This window comes from Antechinus flavipes, chromosome 2, assembly GCF_016432865.1.
Source record: "Antechinus flavipes isolate AdamAnt ecotype Samford, QLD, Australia chromosome 2, AdamAnt_v2, whole genome shotgun sequence".
NCBI classification, from domain to species: domain Eukaryota; kingdom Metazoa; phylum Chordata; class Mammalia; order Dasyuromorphia; family Dasyuridae; genus Antechinus; species Antechinus flavipes.
In genome coordinates, this window is record NC_067399.1 from 33,378,916 (window position 1) to 33,406,723 (window position 27,808).

The following is a 27,808-nucleotide window of genomic DNA, read 5'->3' on the forward strand; positions in this document are numbered from 1 at the left end:
AGATGACAGACCGCACTGAGTTCAAGACCAAAGAGGCCTGGGCACTCCCCCACCCCAGGCCTGCCAACTAAGCAACTGTGACCTTTCTCACCTGGAGGTGGAGGCCTCTGGCCCCAACAGCTTTGAGATCCCTTCAGGTTCTAATATTCTCTAAAGTTCAGTCACTCGAGATGAGGAAGGCTTTTACCTTGAGCTCTGTGTCAGCCTGGGCATCTGGCCAGGGGAGCTACAGGCTCGGAAGAAGGCCAGAAGGGTGTGGCCACTGCAGGGAGAGGTGAACCTGAGGGAGCTTCTTCTGGCCTACTCTACACAGCTGAAAATGGGTCCCAGAAGCACTTCCCTCTCTGCCTGAGGGGGGGCTTCAGTCTGACCCCTCCATGCACTCTAGCCACCCAGAATGAAGGGTAGGGTCCTTTCCCAGCTTAGCACCCAAGCCACAGATCAGCCCTAATCTAAGCAGCCAAGTCCAATCCAGGGAGCAAATTCATGGTCAGTTCTAACAATCGCTGTCCATTTCTGCAACACTTTAAGGTCCAAAGTGAACTCCCCTATATTCTCTCACTTGAGCCACCAAGCCCCATTTGGTCATTGTTTGCCTCCAGATTGACTCAGATTGAATGTAAACAGCCATCATTTCTGCTTTGGCCAGAAATCCTGAGGATCTTCCCCTCCCAGATTCATTTATTTATTTAGATTTTTTTATTTATGGACTAGGTAAAAGAGGAGATTCTTTACCTTAGTTGTTACCTATCCTTAAATACTGAATGGGTGTTGCCTCAGTCAAACTGAGATCTGTAGAAGACCTTAACTTAAAAAGACCAAAGTCTCCAGAGCCATTTCCAGTCATCCTGATCTCTATCTGGCCACTGGACCCAGATGGCCCTGGAAGGGAAACTGAGCCAGGTGACCTTCCCTCACTTAAATCCAATTCCCTTGCATGTCACAGCAGCACCTTCCTCTTCCAGAACAAAGGACAAACAAGAATAATAACATGCGAGCCCCACAGCAGCCCTGTGAATGTCTACAATAACCACCAAAATCATAGCAACAGATAACTTTGGGAGGCTTGAGAATGCCAGTCAAGATAGCGACCAACCATGTTTCCAGAGGATCAAGGATAGAACCTGCTTCCTCTGTCCCTGTCTGAGATTGGAAAGTTTGGGGAAGTCCTTGCAAAACTATAAACAAATGCTGGCTACTATGATGGTCATTACTATTACTTTATCAATTATTAATGATAATTAATAAATTAACAGCCTTTATTAGTGATATTTATTAATGATAATTAAATGAATAAAGTAATACTAATATATATAAAGTAATACAGAAATATATTATTAATTTATGCATGTACAGTGTCAGTCTTGCTACATGTACTCTCTCTAGTTCTGTCCTGCCATCTTTGGCTCAATTTTTTCATTTCATTATTATTATTATTATTATTATTATTAAGGCAACTGGGGTTAAGTGACTTGCCCAGGGTCACCAGGCTGGGACGTGCTAAGTGTCTGAGTTCAGATTTGAACTCAGGTCCTCCTGACTTCAGGGCTGGTCTCTATCCACTGCACCACCTAGCTGCCCCCTCATTTTTTTTTAAAGATGGATATCATCACATACCCCAAAGGGATGAGCTATTGTTAATGACTCTCATAGTCTGATACAAAAGGAAAACATGGAAGTCCAACAAAATAGGGATTGTCCTAAGGCAAAGATGACTTAGAAAGCACGTTCCTCTGTGTTGATCTGGGTTGGTGATGGGGAATGGAAGCACATACCCAGACATGGGGTGTGTTTAGCACAGATTGGCCACATTCATCCTTTTTGACAAAGCAGTCACACTAATGCCACGACTCTGGGCTAAGTTATTATTCCATTTCCCTGATCTTTTTTCTTTTTTTGGCAATCTAAATTTTATGTATTTATATGCTGAAATTAACAAACGCCAAATGAAATGAGCAATTCCATGCATGGAGCAGAATAGAAAAAGAGCAACACTAAAAACTGAATCTCAGACATTGAACTGAATCTCCATGACATACAGTTTGCTTTTCCTTTCAAGTATATATGGAACCTTTGAAGGTATACTGTTCATCTCTTCTTGCCTGTGGCCTTCCTTCTGTTCTCTTCTGTTAACTTCTCTGTAATCAAAGTAATGGGGCAGCTTGGTACCACAGCAGATAGAGCACAAGTCCTGGAGTCAGGAGGACCTGAGTTCAAATGTATCCTCAGATACTTACCAACTGTTTGACCCTGGGAAAATGATCCGGAGAAGAAGAAAACAGCAAACCTCTCCAATATCTCTTCCAAGAAAATTTCAAATGGGTCATATGAAGAGTTAAAAACAAACAAACAAACAAACCTGAAAATGACTGGAAAACACTCCTAATAATAATAGCTAACATTTGTACTTAGAAGTAGCTAAGTACTTCACCCTTATGATCTCATTTGCTCCTCACAACAACCCTGGAAGGTATTATTTTCCCTATTTTATAAATGCAAAAACTGAGGCAAACAGATTCAAGTGACTTGTCCAGAGTCACACATCCAAGAAGCTTCCTAGTTCAGGTTCTCCTGACTCCAGGGCCAGCCCTCTATCCACTGTGCTACCAAACTGTTTTCAGTTGAACTCAATGACTTCTCCTGCCCAAGAATCTATAATCCTAAGACCTATCGAGCACCCAAACCAGCAGCATTATAATAGGTATTACAGGAAACCCAAGGGACCCATTGTCCTTCTATCTAGGTGGGAACATAGTCCCACACCTTAGAGGCTAGATTGTGTGGTTCAGGTGACTAAGGCTATGAGAGATGAGAGAAGGGGCATCCTCATCTGAACAGTTTCATTCATTTATCTCCCATTTCTGAAGCATCTACTTCTGGGGCAGGCATTGTGCTAATTGCCAGGAATACAAAGACAAAAGCAAAATATTGCTTGCCCTCAAAGAGCTTATATTCTATAGGAAGAAGACACAGTACATAGGTAATTAAAGTAAGTCTTTCAGGGACAGATGGAAGACAGTGGGGGATCAGAGGAAGCCTTATGGAGGAGGAGGCAAGTCTGAAGGAAGCTAAGAATTCCAAGAGGAGTTAAAAGAGAGCATTCCAGGCCTAGAATTTGCTGTATGATTTCAGGTGAACAATAAGTGATGGGTCTCAGTTTACTCATCTGAAAAAGAGGGATTTGGACTCATGGCCTCTCAGGCCAAGATTCCACCTGACCCAAACCTCATGCTAATTATCAATCAACCTTCACACAGAGCTGCAAAATAAATAGTCCTTTCTTGACTGACCAGTTCTGCTGTCTCCTCACAGCCATAGTGGCTCCTCAGAAATAGCACAGCAGGAAGACAGATTCAAATCCAATTTCAGACACTTAGCTATATGAACTTGGGAAACCTTCTTCCTCTCTAAAATTGATACAATTATAGTACCTACCACCCATAGTCATGCTTTGCAGACCTTAAAGGGCTACATGAATGCTAATTATTATTATTATTGGTCAAACTGGCACTTGGGACATAGGAGGGAGTTCCAGAGGATCAGAATTCTAGTTCCAGTTCTCATCATTATTTTACTTTACTAAGCCATAACTCCATCCCTGGGTCAGAACCTTCCCTACCATAAAGGAGTATTCAGACAGGAACGCTAAAAAGTTCTATGTTGGAAAGAATGCAGAGTTTCAGAATACATTCTCCACAATGGCTTGCTCTACAATCTAGTCTCTTCCCCTCACTCACACGTCTGTTGAATTTAGTTTAATAAGGATGTTACTACATGTCCGGCTTGCACCTGCTTAATCCTTCTCCAGACAGGATTATATCCTAACTACACTACTTGATGATCTAGTCAAAAGATTGAATAGATAGATTATTAACCCTGTAGTGTATCAGTAAGGGAGGTTGGAGAAGAAAATCTAATTTATTCAGGCTTCACTTATTCTGAAATCAAAGTACCAGTATATATGTATATACACATATACATATTTATACATAGATATGAATATATGCATATATGACAGCTCGCTATATGACTTAACACATTAAACATTTCTTTCATCTTCAATTTTTTTCCAATGATATCAACAGGTTGTGATGATAAAATTCTTGCTATTTTCTTTCTTTCTTTCTTTCTTTCTTTTTGCTGAGGCAATTAAGGTTAAGTGACTTGCCCAGGGTCACATAGCTAGGAAGTGTTAAATTTCTGAGCTCAGTTTTAAACTCAGGTCCTCCTGACTTCAGGGCTGGTGCTCTATCCACTGCACCACCTAGCTATCCCAATTATAAAATTCTTAACATAAGTTAAGGAAAGATAGAGTCTAGTCCTTTGAGCTTGAATCCAAAGGTGAAATTGAGCCCGTGAACACATTCTTGCAAACATTGTGGTCTCTTTTAAGCAAGTTACCTTGAGCAAAAGCTATCAAACTGAATGTTAAGAGGCTTACTGGCATCCTGAAATCAAAGCTCACTTAAAAGAACATATTTAAGGTGATTAACACTTAATACAATTCCAACCTTAATGAGTACTTTTTGAAGTGTAAGAATATAACCATGACATATTTTGAAAATATTCTAGCAAAAACCTGAACCCTATTAGGGGGATTAAAAAGGGACCCATCCCTCTTTGTCTATAATCATTGTTGTTATTAAGTCATTTCAATTACTTCTGACTCTGTGACGCAATTTGGATGTTCTTAGTAAATGAATTGCCTACACTAACCTCACCCAAAAAATCATTCTACTTCAGGAATACCCAGTGGGTAGATCATTACAAACAACTAAAAAATAACTTTAAAAAAATATATATCTAAAAGATGCCCCATGTAGATGGCCTGGCCACAATTTAAGAGCAAAAAGCTACTATTCTTGTGTCCTTTTCTTCTTAGAAGTGATTTGAAAAACACTATATAACAAATATGGATCCCCCTCTTTCCTAATACCTCACTTCTCAGCCATAAATTTCCCGAACCCTTTAAAAAAAATCTGCACAAGAGTTTGTGATAAAGAAGAGATTTGGTAGTCAGTCTCATATGACCTCTTTCCCACACTTTCTTTCAGAGCCCCCCAACACTGAGCTAGCTCTGGGAATATGTGGGCCAGGAAAAGAATATAATACAATTACCTGGATTTTAATCCAGGCTCTGTCACTACTGTGTGACCTTAAGCAAGTCTTAATTTTTCTGTGCCTCAGTTTCCCCATCTCTGTCCTCTCTATGTCTTAGAATTTCCAACTTCCTTCAAAACACAATCCAGATTTCATGTTTGAGGTGACTCTTTCCCAATTCCCCCAATCATTAGTGCTTCTACTCAACCGATTCTCTTCTATTACTAGTAAATACTTAGCTTTCACTTTTCCGTGATGTGTTATATTCCACTTCCCTTCCAAATTGAATAGAAGCTCCTTGAAGGCAGGGCCTCTGTTTTGTTTTTGTCTAAGTAGCTGAAGCTCTTAACACAAAGCCTTGTACCTTGTGAGTATTTGCTAAATGTCCATTCAACCAAATTGTTGAATCTGTCAAATAGTAATAAGGAGACCTGCCCCAGGTATGTCACACAGACTGGTTGTTTGGGTAAAAACACTTGAGAAAATTTAACATGCCTGCTATTACCACAAAACCTCAATTGCCTCCCTGCCACAGCATCCAAAAATAGGAAAACATATATATTTTGAAAGTGCTAAAGAATTGCAAATCATAACAGTGCTGATTAAAATAGTAGGGAGGGCAAGAAAACAATACCAAGAAGGATGCTTCGGCCTTTGATTCAATACTTAAATTTGAAAAAACAAATAAAAAAAAGCAGCTCTTCTATAGCTCAAACCAGAATTCTCCATTTGCTTCATAAGTAAGAGGCAAATGGTGAAGTCAAGCTAATATAATAATAGCTTGATGATGTAATAATAGGGTAATAATAGCATTTCTATAGTATTGTAACATTTGTAAGTCACTTTACAAATATTATCTCATTTGATCGTAACAACCACCCTGGGAAATAGGTTCTAATATAATCCCCATCATACAGATGAGGAAACTAAGGTTAAATAATTTAAGATTACATAGCTAGTCAATAACCTGGATTTTGAACTCAGGTCTCTCATCTTTCTGAGTTCAAATCTAGCCTCAGATATTTACTAGCGATATGACATTGGGCAAGTCACTTTATCCCATTCGCCTCAGTTCCTCATATATAAAATAAGCTGGAGAAGGAAATGGAAAAATCCTCCAGTCTCTTTGCCAAGAAAACCCCAAAAGGGGTCATAAAAAATCAATCACAACTGAAATGATTGAAAAACAACACCCAAAATAACAAAAAACCAAAAAAGCTGGAATCCTAATGTAGTATTCCAGAGATCCATGAGCTCCCAGCTGCCTACTACCAAAGACTTTCCCAAGGAAACAGTTTCCAGAGGATTTCTTAGGACCTACACAAATGAAATTCGATATCCTACGTCTTCTACGGCTATCAAATGATTACAATTAATGTATTGAGGTACTTTAGTGGTACAATGGGTCATATGTTGACCTTGAGAGTCAAGACTTGAATTCAAATCCTGCCTCAGATATTTGCTAGTCATGTGAAGCAGGGCAAGTCACTTAACCTCAATGTGCCTTAGTTTCCTCCCCTGTATAACAGGAATAATAATAGCACCTACTTCCCAGGATTGGCGTGAGGATCCAATGAAGTAATGTATATGAAATGTTTTGCAAACCTTCAAGTGCCACACAAATGCTGCTTATTACTATAATTATTAGTAGCTGACATGTTATATCGGCGCAGGGAAAACCAGGAAAGGAATACTTGTGTAATGCCAGTAATTAAAACAGGGGAGCTACAGCAGAATAAGAAATGTGACTCTTATGAATACTGGTGATTGAGGAAAAAACAGAAGTGATGGGAGGATGAAGAGTCATCTAGGGATTTTAAAGGGAGCCCTCAGCACTCCCAGGCCTTTAGGAGGTAATGACTGCCCATCGATCATATTTTCCTCACATTGAGGCTTACAGCTTCTCCTTTTTCTCGATGCAAATATATTACTAGTATAATTCATATTTATTAGCTACGCTTCATAGCTCACAAATGGGCAGAAAAGGAGAGGAGGGAGGCAGCAAAGAAAGATAGAGCTATATTTCCTGGAGTGCCAAGGAAAAGAAGAGGGAGGGAGGGAGAGATGGAAGGTAAAAAGAAGGGAGGGAAAGGGCTGAAAAGGATCTAAAAGAGATTTTTAAAAATTACTGAGAGAAGATAACAACATTTATTAAATATTTACTATATGCTAGACATTGTGCTAAACTGTAAAGTAGTGCTATTATCATTCCAATTTTACAGCTGAAGAAATAGAGGCAAATCAGTTAAAATGATTTGACCAAGGTCACATAGTGTCTGAGATAAAATTTGAACTCAGGTTTTCGTGGCTGCATGTCTAGCACTCTATTCCCTACACCACTTAGCATTCTGTAGTAAATGACCATTAGGTGGTGAAATATATGTCAATAAGCACTTTTTAAGCACCTGCTTTGTATCAGGCATAGGTGATTCAAGGAAAGAAAAAAAAAAATTAGTGCCTTACTACAAGGAATTCAGTCTAAAATATTTTTTTCAGCTCTAAAATTCTATTTATTTATTAATTATTTAATAATAATCAGCCAACGAATGCAAGGTCTTTTTCCAGTTGTGTCTTTACTTCCTCAGCATATTGCTTAACAGACAGTATGTGCTTAATAAATATTGAATTACCTTTATTTTGGAAGGAAGGAAGGAAGCAAGGGAGGGAGGGAGGAAGCAAGCGAGGGAAGGAGGAAGGAAGAGAGGGAGGGAAGGAGGAAGAAAGGGAGGGAAGGAGGGAGGAAGGAAGGAAGGAAGGAAGGAAGAAAGAAAGGAAGGAAGGAAGGAAGGAAGGAAGGGAGGGAGGGAAAGTAGGAAATAAAAGAAAACTAAATGTAGTAAAGTGTTTTTTTCTTCTTTGATTTTCTGTTAAAATCTATGCTATAATAATGACTACCAAAAAAATCTAAAATGAGAGATTTACCACAAATACAACTTAAAAATCAACACTTTACTATGAAAGTTAGGGTTTTATCTTTCCTTTATGTTAACAATTATAAAATCAGGGCAGCTAGGTGGCACAGTGGATAGAGTACCAGCCCTGAAGTCAGGAGGACTTGAGTTCAAATCTGCTCTCAGACACTTAATACTTCTTAGCTTTGTAACTCTGGGCAAGTCACTTAACCCAAATTGCCTCAGCCAAAAAAAAAAAAAAAAGTTACAAAATGATGAATGTTATTGCTTATTACTTGCTAGACTACTGTTTTTAGTTACTTTTTCTTAGTGGGAGGTGGGGGAGAAGATTTAAGTGTCTGTTGTATCAAAACAAAGTATACCAATACACTAAAAAAAAAAAACCTAACCAAGTACTAGAAAGAAAACAAAACATTATAAGAGCGTGAGTTTTTCTTATTTTATTAATACTAATACTAATTTAAAAAACAATAATAATACCTAGATTTGATATTTTAGGAGTTCCATCTGGAAATGCATCCCATTTCTGGTTCACTGTTGGTTTCTTGGTGCTTATTATCAATGTGCCCTAAATTCTGTATGATGCGACATTACCCTTTCCACATTGCCTTATCTGCTTTTCTTACATTCCTGTCTGGAGTTCCAGGAAAACCCCTAGTTCATACTGAATAATCCAGACAAAGAAAAAGTGAACCCACAATTGTACAGCCCCACAATTCAAAAAGCTAGGCTCAGTAACCAGGACAATTCTCCTTCTCCGGCCCATCTGGAGCACGGGGACATATACTATTGGGCCCATGATTCTAAACTTTCTCAGTCCATTCCTTAAACCTTGTGGGCCTCAGTTTCCTTATCTGTAAAAGAGAAGATTAAACTAGATGATTCCCAGATCTTTTCCTAAATCTATGAGCCAAGTATTTTTCTGGTCCAGAAAGGAAAATCCATTAATGGCAAGAAGCCTTGGAAAACTGTGTATTATGCTCAGCCCATCACTCGCCCCCTCCCCCAAATGGAAGTGAGGTTCTTGGCTGGAATTAACTCCTGGTCAGGTATCATCCAAGATCACCCGCTTGGAAAAGGCCTAGCTAGGAGGGTACATTCAGGGACATACACTGAAGTGGTTAAACAGACCTTGGCTTCCTTCCTCCTACTCCAGCTCCCCAAACATACACTCATTCTCATAAAGGCAGAAATGAACTCATTTCAGAACCAAGCCCAGAATGACCTAATAATAAGCAGGTGAGACCTTTCCTCTGAACTTCAAAGACACAGCGGAGAGAAGACAAAAAAGCAGGATTAGTTGACAAAGCAACGGGGCAGCTGAATAGCAGGGAAACTTGAGTTGGGATTTTCACCTTCTTGCAAATACTTTTCGAAGCCTCCCATTTATAAATAGACTTGCAACTTAGGGGCCAGTCAGGGGAAGGAAGAACAGGAGGGAGGTGGAGTAAGAGAGAATCTAGGAGCTGGAGAGGCCCTAGAGAGAAACTAGTCCCTCCATTTTACAGAGGGCTCAAGAGATGCCCACGAAAGGAAGTGATTTACCCAGGCACCCAAAGGCTAAGTGGCAAAGCTGGACCGAAGCACTATCACTGAATTGGAAGAGCTCTCGGAGGCCAAGTCCAAATTGTCAATCTGACAAGCATTTATTAAGCACTTAGTGTAAGTCACACACATACAGATTTCTACTTAAAAGGAGTTGCAAATGGCTTTTCTACAAAATGCCCAACCGAGCATCAGACTTTTGCTTGAAGATTTCAAAGGAGAGAGAAATCCCCAGTTTCAGAGAAAGCCCACCCAGCCTACTTTGGAGGAGCCCTGAGTGCTAGCATCTGTTTCCCCTCACAAAAAAAGCCTACATTGTTATGGTAATTGCATCCTGTCCTCAGAGGCAAGCCTTTTCCCAATGATCACCCTTAAAATACAGTAACCAGGTTACACACACACACACACACACACACACACACCCCTAAAGCTTCCTCTCTTCATTCTAAGTAACCTCACTTCATTCAAATGATCCTTGGGAAACATACCAGAACCCAGTTCCTAGGCCTCCTAGCCATGTTTTTTCCACAGAGACACTAAAACCCTAATTAGTGTGAACTATTAATTATCTGGATTTTCCATGCTCGCCCCACCCCATTCCAATTGTCAGAAGCTAATGTTATATTAGGGATTTTTCTTAAAGGAACAAGAAAGGGAAGTTTCACCCACTCAGCCATTGAATCTAGTCTCCTACTAATGGTTTATGATGACTTTCAGGCACAAGATCCCCAGTCTTATGCAACAGAATTGACCCACTAAGGCAGGTTTATATCAAATCATTTATTTATTCCACAAATAATTGTTAAATCAGATGCAGGAGAGGCCCCAAGCGAGAGGCTGCAGGTGCAAAGATAGATCTGATTTGGAATCCAAGTGCTGGGGATGGGGAGGGGATGGGGGCAGGAAGCTCAGGCTCGGATTTTCGTTCTGCTGCTTATTACTTATATGACTTTGAGCAAGAAAACCTTCAGTGTTCTCACCTGTAAAATGAGATACTTTTACATTTTTTGTTATTCTGAACTTACTCTCAAGTATCATATCACAGAATGCTAAAAGAAGATATTATATGAAGACATGGAGCTCCTTTTCATGCTGCTTGCTTTAATATGTATACATGTACATGTGTGTTGTGTTGTGTGTTGTTGTATGTGTCTGTGTCTGTATCAGCTAAGTTGCATAATGCTTAGAATGTTGGGTCTGGAGTTAGGAAGACATCTTCCTGAATTCAAATCTGGCCTCAGTCACTTAGTAGCTGTGTGACCCTGAGCAAATCACTTTACCCTATTTGCCTCAGTTTCCTCATCTGTCAAGTGAGCTAGAGAAGGAAATGACAAATCCTTCCAGTAACTTCACCAAGAAAACCCAAAAAGGGCCACAGAAAATCAGATACTACTTAAAAAAATGAAGGGAAATATATATGTGTGTGTCTCTGTGTGTGTGTGTGTGCCTGTAAATATGTACTTACATATTTCTGTACATACTTTCAAAACTGCCCTGCTTGTCTATTCTTTTCTGTGCACTTTTAAAAATGTTTGTTTTTAAATATTCCCCTTGGCTTTTTTTTTTTTAGCTTTTCTAGAAGAAATGGTTTTTGAGTTCGTTTCCAGTTTTAAATCTATGAGTCTAATACCCACTGTCAACCATATGTTTTGGCATGGTATTTATACTTATACACTTGGTTTATTTAGTGCTTTATCAGAGTTATTTGTTTATAAATTATGTCCCTTTCCTAGACTACTAGATTCATGAGTATGGGCCTTTATTTACATTTCTATTTTCTGTATGTGTATATATTCTTTTCCCTACTGAAATGTAAGATTTTTTAGAGTGAAAACATCTTGGTTTTGATTCTCTATCCCCATTACACAGTACAGTAGTGGGAGCAGGGGTATGTTGGAGTCACTCTAACCACCTAGCCCATTATTAAATTTTCATCGTGAGCATTTATACCTGAGAAATGGGGCAAAAGCTACAAATCAGAGTTTGCTTTGTTGTTGTTTTGACTATCTAGACTTAAAGTGATGGAGAAAATGTTAGTGATAATCTGAGCTTAAAAGTGAGTCCTGTGTTCATTTTTTTTTCAGAGCTGGTTGTTAAACATTTACCAGCAGACCATGTCTAGGTGTTTAATAAAAGCATGAACGCAGGTGGTGGGAAAGAGACATTGGAACTGATGGTGGATTGGCCCATTTTAACAAAGGTTAAAATGAAAAGAAGTTTCTAATTAACTCTTGATGTCAAAAAAAAGTGTCAATGAACTTGAACATTTCTTGCCATGAGTACTTCCATAATTTCAATCAACTAACAGGCATGTATTGAAATGCCTATTAAGGGTCAGGCACTGTGCTTCATGCCAGGGATACAAATACCAAAAAAAGAAATAATCTCTACTCTCCAAGAGCTTATGTTTCTATTCTAGCTATTTAGCTGTTCCTGTTTCTGAGTTCTATTCGTGACCTGAATAGCTCTGCCAAATTTCTTCTCAAGGTGACTAAGGAAATCATCTGTTCTTATGACAGATGCTCTAAGACTTCCAGTGTTCCCAAAAAGGAACATAAGAGAAACTGTCTTTCTTCCTCCAAAACTTTATGCACATCTTCGATTATTTCAAATCTGGCCTTCACCTATTTGAAATCAGCTAAAATAAAAAAGCAAATTGCTCCAATAGAAAAGTCATTGAATGATATGAACAAATAGTTCTAAAAAGAAGGGTTGCAAACTATTAATAACCATGAAAAAGAATGTTCTCAGTCACTCCTAATGAGAAAAATCCAAATCAAAACAGCAAAGGGGACAAAAGCCTGATATTGTCAACATTGGAGGGGTTGTGGGAAAACAGGCACAATGAAAAATCATTCATGTAAATGAAGCTGAGAATTGGTCCAACCATGCTAGAATGCAATTTGGAATGATTCAAGTAAAACAAAGTGACTAAAATGTCCCTCTACTTTGATCTTGTGGTTCCCCTGCTAGACATATATCCCAAGAAGGTCATTGACAAAAAGAAAGGTTCTATGTGCAATTGGATATTTATAAAACCACTATTGTGGTAAGAAAGAGCTGAGACAAAGTAGATATCCGTAGATTAAGAAGAGCTAACAAAGATGGTACTGTGGAGATGTGATAGAGTAATGCTGTGTAGTAAAAAACAAGAACTACAACTATTAATACTTATATGAAATGATACAGAGTGACATCAGCAGAGCCCAGAAAATAACCTACACAGTGACTGCAAAATGTAAATAGAAGGAACAACCACCATAAAATATTGAATATTGTACAAGAATATGAACTGATACAGAGTGACATCAGCAGAGCCCAGAAAACAACATATACAACGACTGCAACAATGTAAATAGAAGGAACAATTACCACAAAAATAGCTAAAATTAAATGTTGCACAAGAATATGAACTGATACAGTGACATCCGCAGAGATCAGAAAACAACACACATAATGACTGTAATAATGTAAATAGAAGGAACAACCACCACAAAATAGCTAAAATTGAATGTTGTATAAGAATATGAACTGATACAGAGTGACATCAACAGAGCCCAGAAAACAACACACACCGTGACTGCAAAATGTAAATAGAAGGAACACCCACCATAAAACAGCTAAAATTGAATGTGGTACAAGAAGGGAAGAAATATTTATATAGTACCTACTATGTGCTAGGCACTATGCTGACATTTTTATAAACATTATCTCATTTGATACTCACAACAACCTTGGTAGGTAGATAATATCATTATCCCCATTTTATGGCTGAGAAAACTGAGGAAGACAGAGATTAAGTGTCTTGCCCAGAGTCACATAGTTAGCAAGTGTCTTATTCTAATCACTGGGTTACCTACTTAGCTGCCTTATTATATAGAATAAATTCAGTACTAAAGAAGAAATATAAGAAAGTCACCTCCTTTCCTAAGCAGAGGTAAATTTGTGGATAAAATTGCAGACAATTGAATATAATGTAATATTTTTCTATGTTAATCTGCATTTTTTGAAAAGATTTTTTATTCTAAGGCAAAGATGGGCAGGATAGAATAGAGAGAAATCTAGGCAATGTAAACAAATTATATCAAGAAAATATATTATTTAATAAAATAAAATAAAAATACCAAGGCTTTCCAGCATCAACAAATAAACATTTATTAAAGAATTATGTGACAAAGGAACTGGAAACTGAGTGGATGCCCATCAGTGTTAGAGAATGGCAACTGAACAAGTTATAGTATATGAATGTAATGGAATATTATTGTTCTATAAGAAATGATCAGCAGGATGATTTCAGAAACTCCTGGAGAGACTTACATGAACTGAAGCTGAGTGAAGTGAGTAGAACCAAGAGCACATTGTACACAGCAACAACTGGATTATGCGATGATCAGCTCTGATGGACGTAACCCTTTTCAACAATGAGGTGATTCAATAGACTAGTGATGGAGAACGCCATCTGCACCCAGAGAAAACTATGGAGACTGAAAGTGGACCACAACATAGAATTTTCACCTTTTTGTTATTGTTTGCTTCCTTTTTTTTTTCTTTCTCCTTTTTTTTTCCTTTTTGATCTGATTTTTCTTGTGGATAAATGTGGAAATATATATAGAAGAATTGTACATGTTTAACATACATTGGATTATTTCTGTCTAGGGGAGGAGATGGGGGAAGGAAGAGAGAAAAATTTAGAATACAGTTTTGCAAGAGTGATTGTTGAAAACTAAATTTGCATATATTTTGAAAATAAAAAAGCTATTATTAAAAAAAAATTATGCCAAGTACCATGCTAAGTACTGGAGAAACTAAAGAAAGGCAAAAAATAGTTCCTGTTCTGGAGGACAGAGAACTGTTCTTGAGAAGTCTTGAGGACTTACATTGTAAAGGGGGTGGAAATCCACAAAAGGAAGTTCTAACCTCTCTGAAAGTCATTGATTGTGCTCTATCCATGCTCATTGCTGAGCTAGCTCAATCAGCTCTACAAGGATAAGACCATCAGAGTTTTGTGCTGGGGAAAGAAAATTTAGGGGCACCATTTTGGAATGTCACTTTTCCTTTGATTTCTCTGTGACTGAAAAATGAAAGGGCATCTCTCTCCAAGCCAAGAACTAGCAATGTGGAACCTTTGGCTCTCCTGAAGTGTCAATACAAGTACTAAAGCTTTAAGAAGACTCTGCTGAAAAACTCCAGTTTTTAATGCTCCCCTACCCCAATCACTCGATATAGATAGCTTATATTTACTTATCTGAAAATATGTTGTATCCCTATAGTAGAATTTAAGATCCTTAAAATCAGGGATTGTCTTACTTTCTGATTTTATATCCTTAGCAAATAGCACAGTGCCTAGCACACAGCAGGCACTTAATAAATGCTTGTTTCTTAAACTATTGAGAGTCTGGGGGCAGAGTTCCTGTGAGCCAGACCCCCGCTAGCAGCCAATCTTTCTGCAACTTAGATCTTCGAGAGTCCTTGGGTCCTACTACAATACAATCACCAACAATGGGTGGTCCTTCTATATATCATTTCCTTCCCTTCCCCTCCTCCAAGCTGTGACCGATGCTCCAGCAGCCTGGAAAGATGACAGTCTCCCAAGCCAGACTTCCTCTCTCTGTTTGAACTGCCTTAGCTCACACATAAAAATTGCTAGTGATGATGACTCTGATCCCCTTTATGCTGCTGCCTTCTCTCTGACATTATCTCCAAATTTCCTTTACTTGCCATCTCCATTAGACTGAGATCCTTGAGACCAAGAACTAATTTTTTTTTGCCTTTATATTCTCAACACTTAGCATAATACCGGCCACATAATAAGCTCTTAATGAGAGCTTGCTGATTTGTTAACTTGATTCCAATCCCATCTGAACTTGATGGGCTCTGAAAAAAAGGGTAACAAGAAAGAAGGGCATTCAGTTGGGTTTATTTCCAGTCCACAAATATCAAAGGGTTCTGTATAGTAATCACAAGTCTGCCCTGTGCATCCCGAGACCTGTGCTTCTTGGCTGATGTCATGATCCAGGAGAATAATTGGATTTATAATAATTATTTCTGAAATAATAATAATATTTCTGAAATAATTTCAGAGCTGACCAAGTAGTAAATATCACAGAAATTTCAATCGCTTAAATTGCATATATGAATCACTTAAAACTTGCATTAAAGTTACTGGCAGGCAGTGACATGGGATGATGTTCTCAGTCCTAGATATTATTGTTGTTTTGTCTTTCTTTGCTTTTATCCTGTATGATCTGATTTGTCAGTTACTGGTATGATTCAGTTGATTTGTCCTCCTAGGATCTGAATTGGTGTTTATCAACAATCGTCCAGCCTCTGTTTGAATTGTTGCCTTCACAGATAGACAAATTTCTACTACGAGACGGATCTAATTGGTAGGAAATTTATTCTAATATCAAGATAAATTCATCTTATTGGAACTTCCACTCATTATAATTAGTTCATCCAGCTAATGCCACAAAGGACATGTCTAATCCTTTTGTCATATGACAGCTATTTAAAAAAAACTTGATGTTTTTCTATCATGAACTATCACAACCCCCAAGTCTTCTTTTCTCAAAGTTTTTGTTATTGTTATGTCAACTTTCAATCATGTCAGACCCATTGTGAATGCATCTGAGTTTTCTTGGCAAAGATATCAGAAGAGTTCACCATTTCCTTAGCCCATTTTACAGCTGAGGAAACAGGATGAAGTGACTTGTCCAGGATCACACAGTTAGTGAGTGTCTAATGCTAGATTTAAACTCAAGAAGATGAAGCTTCCTGACTTCATCAGGTTTTCTATCCAATGCACCACCTAAATAACTTTTCAAGTCTAAATTTCACCAATACCTGCAGCTGATCCCTACATGTCATAGCCTCAAGGCCCTTTATCACCAAGGTTGTCTCCATTGGATGCACTTCATTTATGAATGTCTTTCAGAAACTGTGGGGCTCACACCTAAACATGATACTTCTGTTGACCATGGATCAAGGCAGAAAACAGAGACCTCTTTATTCCCGAAAGCCAAGCTCAAGATCAGATTCACTCTCTTAGCTACTGTTGGGTTTTTTAGACAACCTGAGGTCTCATCATACCTCCTGAACTATTGCAATAGTTAGTGTCTCTGCCTCATCTCTATCTATTAAAATCTATCCACTACTGTGTTGTCGAATTGATCTCCTTAAAGTGTAGCTCTGACCACATCATCTCCCATTCAGTGGCTGCCCTCCTGCCCGGAATTCAGTCCTTTTTCATCTCTATCGCCTGGTTTCTTTGGCTCCCTTCAAATCCTGACTAAAACCTCATCTTCTGCCAGTAGCTCTTCTCCAAAATGTCCTTTAATACTATTGCTCTCTCTAAAATTATCTTGCTTGTACATAATCATTAGCATGGTGTCTCTCCTAATATATATATATATATATATATATATATATATATCCTCAAGGTCCTTGAGGGTAAACACTTTGTTTGCTTTTTTACTTTGCTTTACATCCCCAGTGTTTCCAGAGCACACACTGTCTAGCATTGCCTAGATGCTTACTAAATGCTTACTGGTTGGATTTGTGAAGGCCATTTCTTGAATCCAAGTCAAGTAAGCCTTATCCCTATTCAATTTCAACTTATTAGATGCAGACCAAAGTCCTGGGCTATCAAGATTTTTTGGATCTCAAGTCCTTGTTCCAGTTTGTTAGCTTTTCTTTCCAGCTGGTATCATCTGCTAATCTGATGAGTATGCTATCTCTGCCTACATCCAAGTCATTGTTTAAAAATGAGCCAAGCAGAAGTCTCTGGAGCTGTTCACTGGAGACCTGCCGCCAAGTTGACTTGGGAACATTAAATACTTTTTGAATCTGGCCATTTAACTACTTCCAAATTCAGCTGATTGCACCACCATTTCACTGATGACTGTCCATCCTTTCCACAAGAACGACATGAGATACTTTACCAAATATCTAAAACCTAGCCTGTATATCCACCCTCTTTGTCAATGGATTGATAGTGTTCCACTGCCCACTGGGTCAAGTGCCTTTAGGTTTCTTTTAAGCTCATGGAGTTCTATGATCTGTATCCAGGTAGCATTACCAAGTTTTCTGAGCCAGCAAGACCTGGATTCAAGGCTGTATGACCATGAGTATGTCAAGGACTCCTCAGTACCCCAGTTCTCTCAAACTATAAATCCCTTACTAGTTACTAATACGTTTGGGGGAGAATGTTTCCAATTAGATATTTCCTATCAATCGACAAACTCCAAATATATAAAACAGAAGTGAGGTTAACCTGGAAGGACTCATTCTAGCTGAAATGCTAGGCAAAGCGGGCATTTAATTGACACTTGCTGATTGACATAAAGTTTTGCTAGTTTTGTGATCATCGATTTCTTTTCTAAATTTTCAAGAATTTTCTCTTGGAACCGTTAGGTTCTGCAAACATATATTGTATCTAGGATATACTGCAACATATCTAACATATATAGGACTGCTTGCCATCTAGGGGAGGGGGTGGTGGGAGGGAGGGGAAAAATCGAAACAGAAGCAAGTGCAATGGATAATGTTGTAAAAAATTACCCTGGCATGGATTTTGTCAATATAAAGTTATTATTAAACAAAATAAAATTAAAAAAAAAGAATTTTCTCTTGAATTAACCATCTTTGAATTTTGCCAGGACTTACTGTCCATCTCATTGACCAATTGCTTCTCTGTCCCTGTGGACATGCGTCCACCATCAGTTTTTCTGGCTTCTTCTTTGCCTCAAAGGCCAGAACCCCCAAATCTCCTTTATATCTTAAAATCTATGTACTTTTAAAATTCTTAGTTATGCTAGCAATCTAAAGAGAGGAGAACAACAGACAGGGGAGATATATGGTTAAACAAACAACTCCCCTTGACTCTTAGAGATCAATTTAGGACGGAATAAAAGGGTTCTTTTCCCGAGGAAATGATACTAGGGACTGATAGAAGAAATAGCTTCAGAGACAGCTTAGATAGAGTCATATGGTAGTTATTAAGGGAAATGGGGAATTGTAAAATTTAAACCTCTAAAGGGACCTTTGAAGTCATTTAGTTCAACCTTTTCACTCTATAGATTAGGAAATGGAGATTCAAGGAGTTTTTCTAGGGATCAGAGACAGCTTTATTGATTCATTCCCTCTGGCAATATAAAGCCCTCTCTCCTCCTAATCTCTCTTTTCATCTATTTATGCCCTGGATGGTTTACTAGTCACTAATATGCTTGGGGGAGAACGTTTCCAATTAGATATTCTCTATTAGGCAGCAAGGATTTATTTTTTATTTTTGTGTTTTTTGAAAGGTAACTGGAGTTAACTGATTTGCCCAGGATCACACATCTAGTAAGTGTTAAGTGTCTGAGGCCATATTTGAACTCATGTCCTCCTGACTCCAAGACTGGAGCTCTATCCACTGCACCATCTAGCCCCATCAAGCATTTATTAAGCACCAACTATACACCAGATTGCCAGTTATTGGGAATTAATTACAAAGAATAAAATAACCCCTACTTTTTTATCTTTTTTTTTACCTTATAAATTTTTTTATTTTATTTATTTATTTTTTTAATAACTTTTTATTGATAGAACGCATGCCAGGGTAATTTTTTACAGCATTACCCCTTGCATTCACTTCTGTTCCGATTTTTCCCCTCCCTCCCTCCACCTCCTCCCCAAGATGGCAAGCAGTCCTTTACATGTTGAATGGGTTGCAGTATATTCTAGATGTGTGCAGAACCGAACAGTTTTCTTGTTGCACAGGGAGAATTGAATTCAGAAGGTAGAAATAACCCGGGAAGAAAAACAAGCAGTTTATATTCATTTCCCAGTGTTCTTTCTCTGGGTGTAGCTGCTTCTGTCCATCTTTGATTAATTGAAACTGAATTAGTTCTCTTTATCGAAGAGATCCACTTCCATCAGAATACATCCTCAAACAGTATCGTTGTTGAGGTATATAATGATCTCCTGGTTCTGCTCATTTCACTCAGCATTTCCTTTCTTTAGTATCTCTTTGAATAACCCCTACTTTTAAGGTTTTTTATTCTAAGGGAGTAATAGAAAGGAGATTAACAAGCATTTATAAATATTTGCAGTATGAAAATAAAGAGAATAAATACATTTATTTGCAATAACTGCAAAGTAGTTAAACACAAGGTAATTTGGGAGGAAGGGCACGGGAAAATCAGGAAAGGCTATGTGGTTTTAGAGGAAGAAAAGGACCTTGGGAGATAGAAGGAAGAAGTGCATTCCTGCCAGTTAGCTGGCCAAAGACCCGGAGAGGGGGAAATAGAGAGGGGAAATTGGCCTCAATTTGGCTAGACAGCAGAATGCAAAGGAGGGAATAAAATCCAAATGAGACTGGAAAGATGGGTCAGGGCCAAGTTGTAGAGAACTTTAAAAGCTAAAAGGGGGATTTATATTTTATCACAGAGACAAAAGGAAGTCCCTGGAGTTGATTGAGTAGGGAAGTCACATGGTCAGAGCTACACTTAGAGAAAATTACTACTTTAGTTCAGATTTTAAATCTGGGCCAAACCTGTGTATTTATTTTTGTTTTGCTTTGTTTTGGGCCCAGATCTGACAAAGGCATCACTTGAGTCTAGGTCTACTAATCCAACCATCACCAAATCATGGCACCTCTCCCCTAATATTGGTGCTATAGCAGAGAGTAGCATGACATCATTAAAAACATGGAACAATTTCTTTGAGGCAGACCAACTCAGTCTTGTTCTGAGCCCAGCTCCTGCTCTCTCTGCAGTGATGTTCAACTGCACATATGTTGTATTTATGTTTAAATAAGTACATGTTACTATCTCCTGATAGAATACAAGCTCCTTGCAGGTAGGGACTGACTTACTTTTTCTTTTGGATTCCCCAGGGCTAGAACTGTGCTTAGAATATAGCAGTGATAAATCAATGCTTATTAGTTAATTGACATCATCACCTGAGTAGTATGAATTTTTCACCCATTTAATTTTTCCTTTATGGATTATTTGGATGACAGTAAAATTTCCCCTGGATCTTGTAGTAGGCATTCTCTTTTCTTCTCTCTTTTTTTAAAAAAGTTTTTATTCATGCTTTTAAAAATCAATGTCACATATTTAATACGTATGGGACTATCTGCCATCTAGGGGAGAGGGTGAAGGGAAAGAGGGGAAAAACTGAAACAAGTTTTTGCAAGGGTCAGTGTTGAAAAATTACCCATGCATATGTTTTGTATATAAAAAGCTATAATAAAAAAAAATCAATGTCATTTCCCAAGGACCATCTCCCTTGTTAAAAAAAAAAAATGTCAGTCAAACAAAACAAAGCAACGTATTATTCATATTGGAAAATGAATGCTTTTTTCACTCCTATCATTCACTGCCTCCCTGTTGATAGCATCCTTCAGGGCAGCAGTAAATAGGAATACAGTTATCCTTTCTACATCAAAAGGGTTAGAGATGTGGCACCCTCGAGATCTGGAAAATCTGTGTAAAAATGTTTTGATCCTTCCTTTGTACCAGAGCATTCATTGATGTTATACAATATTATGCAGTTATTTTACATATTCCTGAATTTCTAAACTTTTTCTGTGTCATCTGCTGACTTTTGTATATCATCTGTGGCTTCCGCAAAACTCCTCCCCAAATTCCCATTTAATTTCTTACGCTGACCCACAATATCAAAACCACGATGAGGAAAATCCCTATGTGGAAGGGATAGCTATATCTGAAGAACTTCACCATCTAGAACTCCTGCTGCTGACTGGATTTTGCGATGAATATCCTGAAAAACCACTGTCACCTTTGGTGATAATAGATCTCCCGAGGAATAATTTAATTATGCTATTTTGTATAGAGGCAGCGAGACACATAGTGGATAGAGAACTGCCTCAAAGAAAAAGAGGGCTGAGCTCAAAACCTGATCGATCCATCCTGACTGGTCAAATCACTTAGTACTCTGGGTAATTCAAAGATCAGGTTGTAAAGAAGGAGTTGTTTCCTTACTAGGGATTCTCCATAATGAAATGAAAGCCCAGGTTGCTGTCCAATCTTATTTTGAACAGCAACAGAAAGCGCCCCAAGACCTCTCCAGATTCCTGGAAGCAGCTCGGCAGGGAAGAAATTGCAGCCTGTGTTTTGCTTATTTTTATATCCCCAATGCTCTGCATGATATCTGACAATAATAAGCACTTAATAAATGTTTTTGACTGACTGATTGAACAACATTTAAGACCAATTTTCACCAGTTTTTGAGATATTTCTTAACTGATAATCTCTCTGAACCTCAGTTTACTTATGTATACCTATGTATAAAATGAGATAATGGTAATTACATTAGGTACTAGGTATGCTAGGTAATTCATACTACTATTGCCGGGATAATGATATCAGCACCTTAAAAGCACAATAGAAGTTATTATTATTAATAGAAGTGTGAATTATTATTATTAGAGGTCATCAAGAAGAAGCATTGTGATGAGGCAACTGAAAAGGCTAACTGGGGCTGCAGTGAGAGGCATAAAAACTTTCTTGAACTTGGAAGTGAGAGCACTACAGCCAGACAATACCCAGAACTTGGAGGTGAGAGCCCTGAGGCCGGTCAATACCCAGAACATTGTGGCCAGTTCTGGGCAACACAATTTAAGAAAGGCATTGATAAACTAGAGTAGGGCAAGATGGCGAAGAAAATATGTGTATATTTATTAATCACTCATTATCCAGGCACTGTGCCAAGCACTTTTAATAATGTTTTCTCATTTGATTCTCACCATGACCCTAGGAGAAGGATATTATTGCTATCTCCATACCAACTGAGGAAACAGAGGCACACTGGTTAAATGACTCGCCAAGGTCACATAACTACCAGGATCTGCCCTTCTCTGTGCCCTAGCTTCCTCTGAATCCTTGTCACATGAGAAGACTTGTAGGTTAGGGAATCAAAATAGAGTCAGGAAGCACTGAGTTCAAATTTGGGCAAGTCACTTAACTCTGACTCATCTCTCAAATGAGCAGAAGAAGGAAATGGCAAACTACTCCAGTGTCTCTGCAGAAAAAACTCCAAACGGGGTCACAAAGAGTTGGACACAACTGAACAACAACATGTTTATCCTCTACTCCAGGAGCACATGAGAGGAGCTGTGTTTAAATATCTGAAAGATTGTCACCCTTAAGAAGGATTAAATTTGTTCTATTAGGTCCAAGAAGGAAAAATATGGAGCAATGAATACCTTGATCCTTAAGGTCAGGGAAAAAAAACCCAGAATGATGGCAAAGCGGAATGACTAGATCAGTGAGTGATGATGTCCTTCCCCCTTCTAAAATTCTGTGATTCTGTCATTTCTCCACCTTTTCCAGCTTGTCCTCTGGAGGAGGTCAGGATATGAGCAGGCTGGGAATGTGACCACAGCCCCTCCCTCCCACTAAGGCCAAAATACTTCAGAGATCAAATGCCCCCTCTCCATTCCAGGGCATCCTTATCCTCATGACCCTCCTGGCAGATAAGATCAGAGAAGCACTCGTGGTGGGGAAAGGATGCCCCAGAGAACCAGAAACTGAATCAGACCCTTCCAGTGGCCCGGAGCTCTGCCGCCCTGTATTATTCATGCCCAGCTCTCCAGTCCATATGAAATGGTCTAAATATTTAACATGCCTCCTGGAATAACACACAAACCTAACGGCAGTCAGCAACAGCTGCAGATGGGCCCAGATCAAATGACTTGGGGGCCGAAAGGGAAAGAGACCAACCCATCTTGGTCTGGAAAGCCTAGAAAAATGGCAGATGCTAAGCAGTGGTGGCCAGCTCTTCCAGACCCAGAATCGGAGGAGCTTCTCTTTTGTGTATCTCCAGAGAGAAGAAAGGGGAAAGCAAGGAAGATCCATTAGGATAGAGTGAGAGTCTTGGCAGTAGGCTGGAAGAACCAGGGAAGGATATTGTATCAGAGAGCCCACGGTACATTTCCCTCAGACAAAGGAAAGCCCCGAGGCCTTCTCAGAGCTGACTTCTTCCATTCCAAAAGGCAGATCGAAGATCAGGGCTGCTACTGTGCAGGAGGGCGAAATGGATGCAGACAAGAGATGTACAAGATGAAAATGTCACATCCAGACGCATCCAAAGAGACAATAAGTCATGGGAGACTCAGAGCTGCCTCTGAGAAGTGACCTGGCCCCCCATCCGCCTCTGAAGCTCCGGGTGGGGAGAAAGACAGGGAACACACCCTTTGGAGTATTCCCACAGGTTCCCCCCCTCCTCTTCCCCATCATCATCCTCTCAAGCCACAGCGCCCTGTGGATCCCAATTGTCATTGTCTTCCTGTCACTGGGGAAGGCGCTCCCGTCCGACACATTCCTGCAGACCGCAAAGTAGCCGCGTCTCCCCTCCACCCCACCCAGCTCCCGTCCCCGCCAGGGCGCTTCCAACAGGGAGCCCTCCCTCGGCATTGCCCCACAAGGCGAGGGGGTCATTAGGATGCAGACAGAGGGGAAACCGCGATCTGTCGTTTTGCGAGACATAAAGGAGGTCATTAAAAAAATAAATAAATTACCAGACAACAACAGGGGAGAAAAAAAAAAATCCACCACCCAAGGAGAGCCCCGCCTCCGCCGCCGTCTCCCCCACCCAGTCTCCGGGCGGACCCCTCAAGGCAGCGCCCCCTAGTCAGTTTCCAGCCCCCGTCTGTCAATTTCTCTCGACAAAGCTTGTTGGCTGGCACTGGACAAACCCGGCCGGATATTTCTCTTAAAGAAGGTGGACGGACTGAATTGCTGCCCAGGCCCTACTCCCCCCCCCCTCGACCCCCGCCATCCGCAACAAAACCGACAAACAAAAAGCCCAGCCCGGGAAAACAAAGACCCGGGAAGGGAAGGGGGGTGGGGGTGGGCAGCAGCCCTCAAAGAGGAGGAAGGCTCTGGCCACCCCAGGGCGAAAAAAATCCATCCACCTCCTCCAGCCCGTGGTCTCCCCCTCGTGCCCTCCTCCCGCAGCAGGGAGCCCTTTGAAATGCTCCCGCAAGGAACTGGGCTTCCCGCAGAAACAGGGTGCGCCTCTGCCCCGCTTCCCCAATGCAGCACCCGCGTGCCCCGCCTTGCTCCTGCCCTCTCCCGACTCCAGGTGCCCACAGCCCCGCTCCTTTCTGTACCTCCCCTCCTAAATTTAGCGGCGCCGCCGGGTATTAATAGCCGAGGCTCGGCGGGGCCCGGCAGGGGCAGGGCGCGCGAGACGCGGGCTGCCCCCCAGGCGAAAGGAAGGAAGCCTACTTACACCACCAGCCTGGAGATGATCCAGGACACCATGGCGGGGGGCACGGCGCGGCGAGGCGAGGCGAGGAGGGCAGCCGCGGCCAAGGCTGGCCTGGCCCGGCCTGGGCGCAGCGCGCGAGGAGGAGGCGGCTGGCTCTGGGCGCCGGGGCTCCGGGCACGTCGCTGGCTCCGTCTGGCCGGCCGCTACAGCCACACTGAGCGGCCCCGCGGCTCAGCCATTAGCAGGGCGCGCAGTCAGCGCAGCCGCGGCAGGTTCCCAGGACGGCGGCAGCGGCGGCTCCTGCCCCCGGGGGACCTGGGCGGCGGCGGCCGAGCCCGCGATTGGGCAGCGCGCGCGGGCGGGCGAGAGCCGGGGGCGCTGGCGGCACGCCGCGCACAGCCAGCGTCCGCGTCCTGGCACCTCGGGGGGTCCCGGGCCAGCCCCCGGCCGCCTGCACCCACGAGCTGTCAAAGTGCGGGCGGAGGCAGCCGCCGGCTGGAGAGGGGTGTGAGGAGAGGGCGGGCCTCCCCTCGGCTCCCCTCTCCTCCCCTCCGCATGTGTGCAGGCACGCACACACGCGCGCACGCACACAGCACACACACACACACACACACACACACACACACACATTTGTGTGGCAGGGGCGAGAGCGTAGCGTCAAGGATGGAACCGAGGAGTCATTGAAACCAACCCCTGAATTTCCAGGGGGGAAACTGAGGCACAGAGAGTTCCGAGACTTGTCCGGAGACACTTAGCTAGTTTAATGTCTCCGAGTCCAGTGGCCTTTTCCATCCTAATAAGCTGTGTGACACAGGACAAGTTACTTAACTACTCTGTCGCAGCCTCCCAACTCCTCCAAGTAGCCCAGGATATGCCCAGAGACTGGAATGCCCTCCCTCCCCGACCCTAACTTTAGGATCAGTGGTCAGCTGAACCCCCACCTCCAGCAAAGTAACTTTCCTGATTATCCCCTTCCCCGGTGGTCCCGGTGCTTTCCATTAAATTACATCGCATTAATTTTGTTTATAGAGTGGTACTCACTCAGGCAAAAAGGTAATGGAGTCTGCCCACCTGGCTTCAATCCCCCTTCAATCGCAACCTGTGTGACCTTGGGCACTTAACTTTCTAAATATTGTCACTTAATATCTATGTACGAAGATGCCCTCCACTAAGAGGCTTCTGTGATTCCCTCTAGCTCTCTGGTCCTGTATGAGTTGTCTTCCCTGATAGACTATAAGTTCCTTGAGGGCAGGATCTTTTTTTCCCATTTTTTTAACTTTGAATTCCCAGTGCCCAGCACAATGACTGACACATTTGTTGTTGTTCAGTGTTTCCTACCCCATTTGGAGTTTTCTTGGCAGAGATAATGGAGTATTTCCTTCTCCGGTTCATTTTACAGAGGAGGAAACTGAGGCAAATAGGGTTAAATGCCTTGTCCAGGGTTACATAGCTAGTAAGTGTCTGAAGCCAGATTTCAATTGTGGAAGGTGAGTAACTGGGCCATCTAACTGCCTGACACATAGTGGGTGCTTAATAAAATTAGACTAAAGGATGGACAGAAGCAGCTACACCCAAAGAAAGAACACTGGGAAATGAATATAAACTGCTTGCATTTTTGTTTTTCTTCCCGGATTATTTCTACCTTCTGAATCCAATTCTCCCTGTGCAACAAGAGAACTGTTCGGTTCTGCACACATATATTGTATCTAGGATATACTGTAACCTATTCAACATGTAAAAGGACTGCTTGCCATCTGGGGGAGGGGGTGGAGGGAGGGAGGGGAAAAATCGGAACAGAAGTGAGTGCACGGGATAATGCTGTAAAAAAATTACCCTGGCAGGGGTTCTATCAATAAAAACTTATTTTAAAAAATAAATAAATAAAATAAAATAAAATTAGACCAGAAAATTGATGCAAAAAATATAATTTTACTTTGAGATAAAAATGTTCATCCCACTATCTCTATTTTCTTTGCCAGACAGATTTTTAAAAGTCCTGTTGGCTTGGATCTTCCAGATATTTCTGGTCCTTCTCCTATTAATTGAGATATTGTTCTGTGAAGGGAAAAATTATACCTGTAGAACGTACCTACCTCATAAGGTTTCCTGGAGGCTCAAATGAGGTCACCTGTAAAGCATTTTATAGACTTTAAAGCAACACAGGAAACTCTGTTTTTATTCTTACATGATCACAATGTTAATTTCAGCTAAATGAGACGGAGCCAGGAGGCTCAATTAATTGACAAGCATTATTATAGAGCAGGGATGTAACAAAAAAGCAAAAACATCGCTCCCCTAGAGAAGCTTATCCTCTCATAGAGAAGATGGAACATAGAGATGGACAAGTACTTGCATACATGTAAATGATATTCATAAAGCATATGTGTTTATGTGTGAAGAAGGCAAGAACCTTTAATTTCATTGATGGGATCACTCCCCCACTAAGACAAATGGCAAATCAGTGTGTAGATACACACATATATGCATCACAATAATTGGCTGTTATTTCACACTAGCTTTGGTGTATTGTCTCCTGTGATCTTCACAACAGTCCTGGAAGGAACTGAGGGTATTATTTTAACACTGCTTTAGAGATAAGGAAAACAGTCCATCTGTCACTCAGACAACAAGATGCTGAATACGGAAGGGATTTAATAATAGCTACTAACATTTACGGCTTTAAAGCTTGCCAAAAGCTTTACTTATTTGTCTCATTGGTCCTTACAAAATCAGTATGGTAGGTAATCCAGATGTTATTATCATTACCTATATATCCATCTCCCTTTGGATATTTCAAACCGGACAGCCTATAAACATCTCAAACTCAACATGGCCAAAGCAGAACTCATTGTTTTTTCTTCCAAATTTCCCATTTCTGTCAAAGACACTGTCATTCTTCCAGTCTCTCAGAATGGCACCCCACTTTCTCTCATTTCACCTTTCCAATCAGCTGCTAAACCCTGATGTTTCTACCTCAGCATATTTCTACTCTTACAATAGCCACCATCTTGGTTCAAGCCCAGATCACCTCT

The 27,808-nt window shown here is 40.7% G+C and overlaps 1 protein-coding gene across 2 annotated transcripts in view; it reads right to left on the minus strand.

Annotated features, from left to right (window-relative positions):
• REEP1 (receptor accessory protein 1) overlaps positions 1–25,078 on the minus strand; it is a 130,265-nt gene extending 105,187 nt beyond the window's left edge. For both annotated transcript variants that reach the window (XM_051974390.1, XM_051974389.1), the window contains exon 1: positions 24,798–25,078. In XM_051974390.1, coding sequence (XP_051830350.1) covers positions 24,798–24,829 — 32 coding nt within the window. In that variant the 5' untranslated portion in view covers positions 24,830–25,078. The remainder of the gene's footprint in view (positions 1–24,797) is intronic.
• Positions 25,079–27,808: the final 2,730 nt, after the last annotated feature.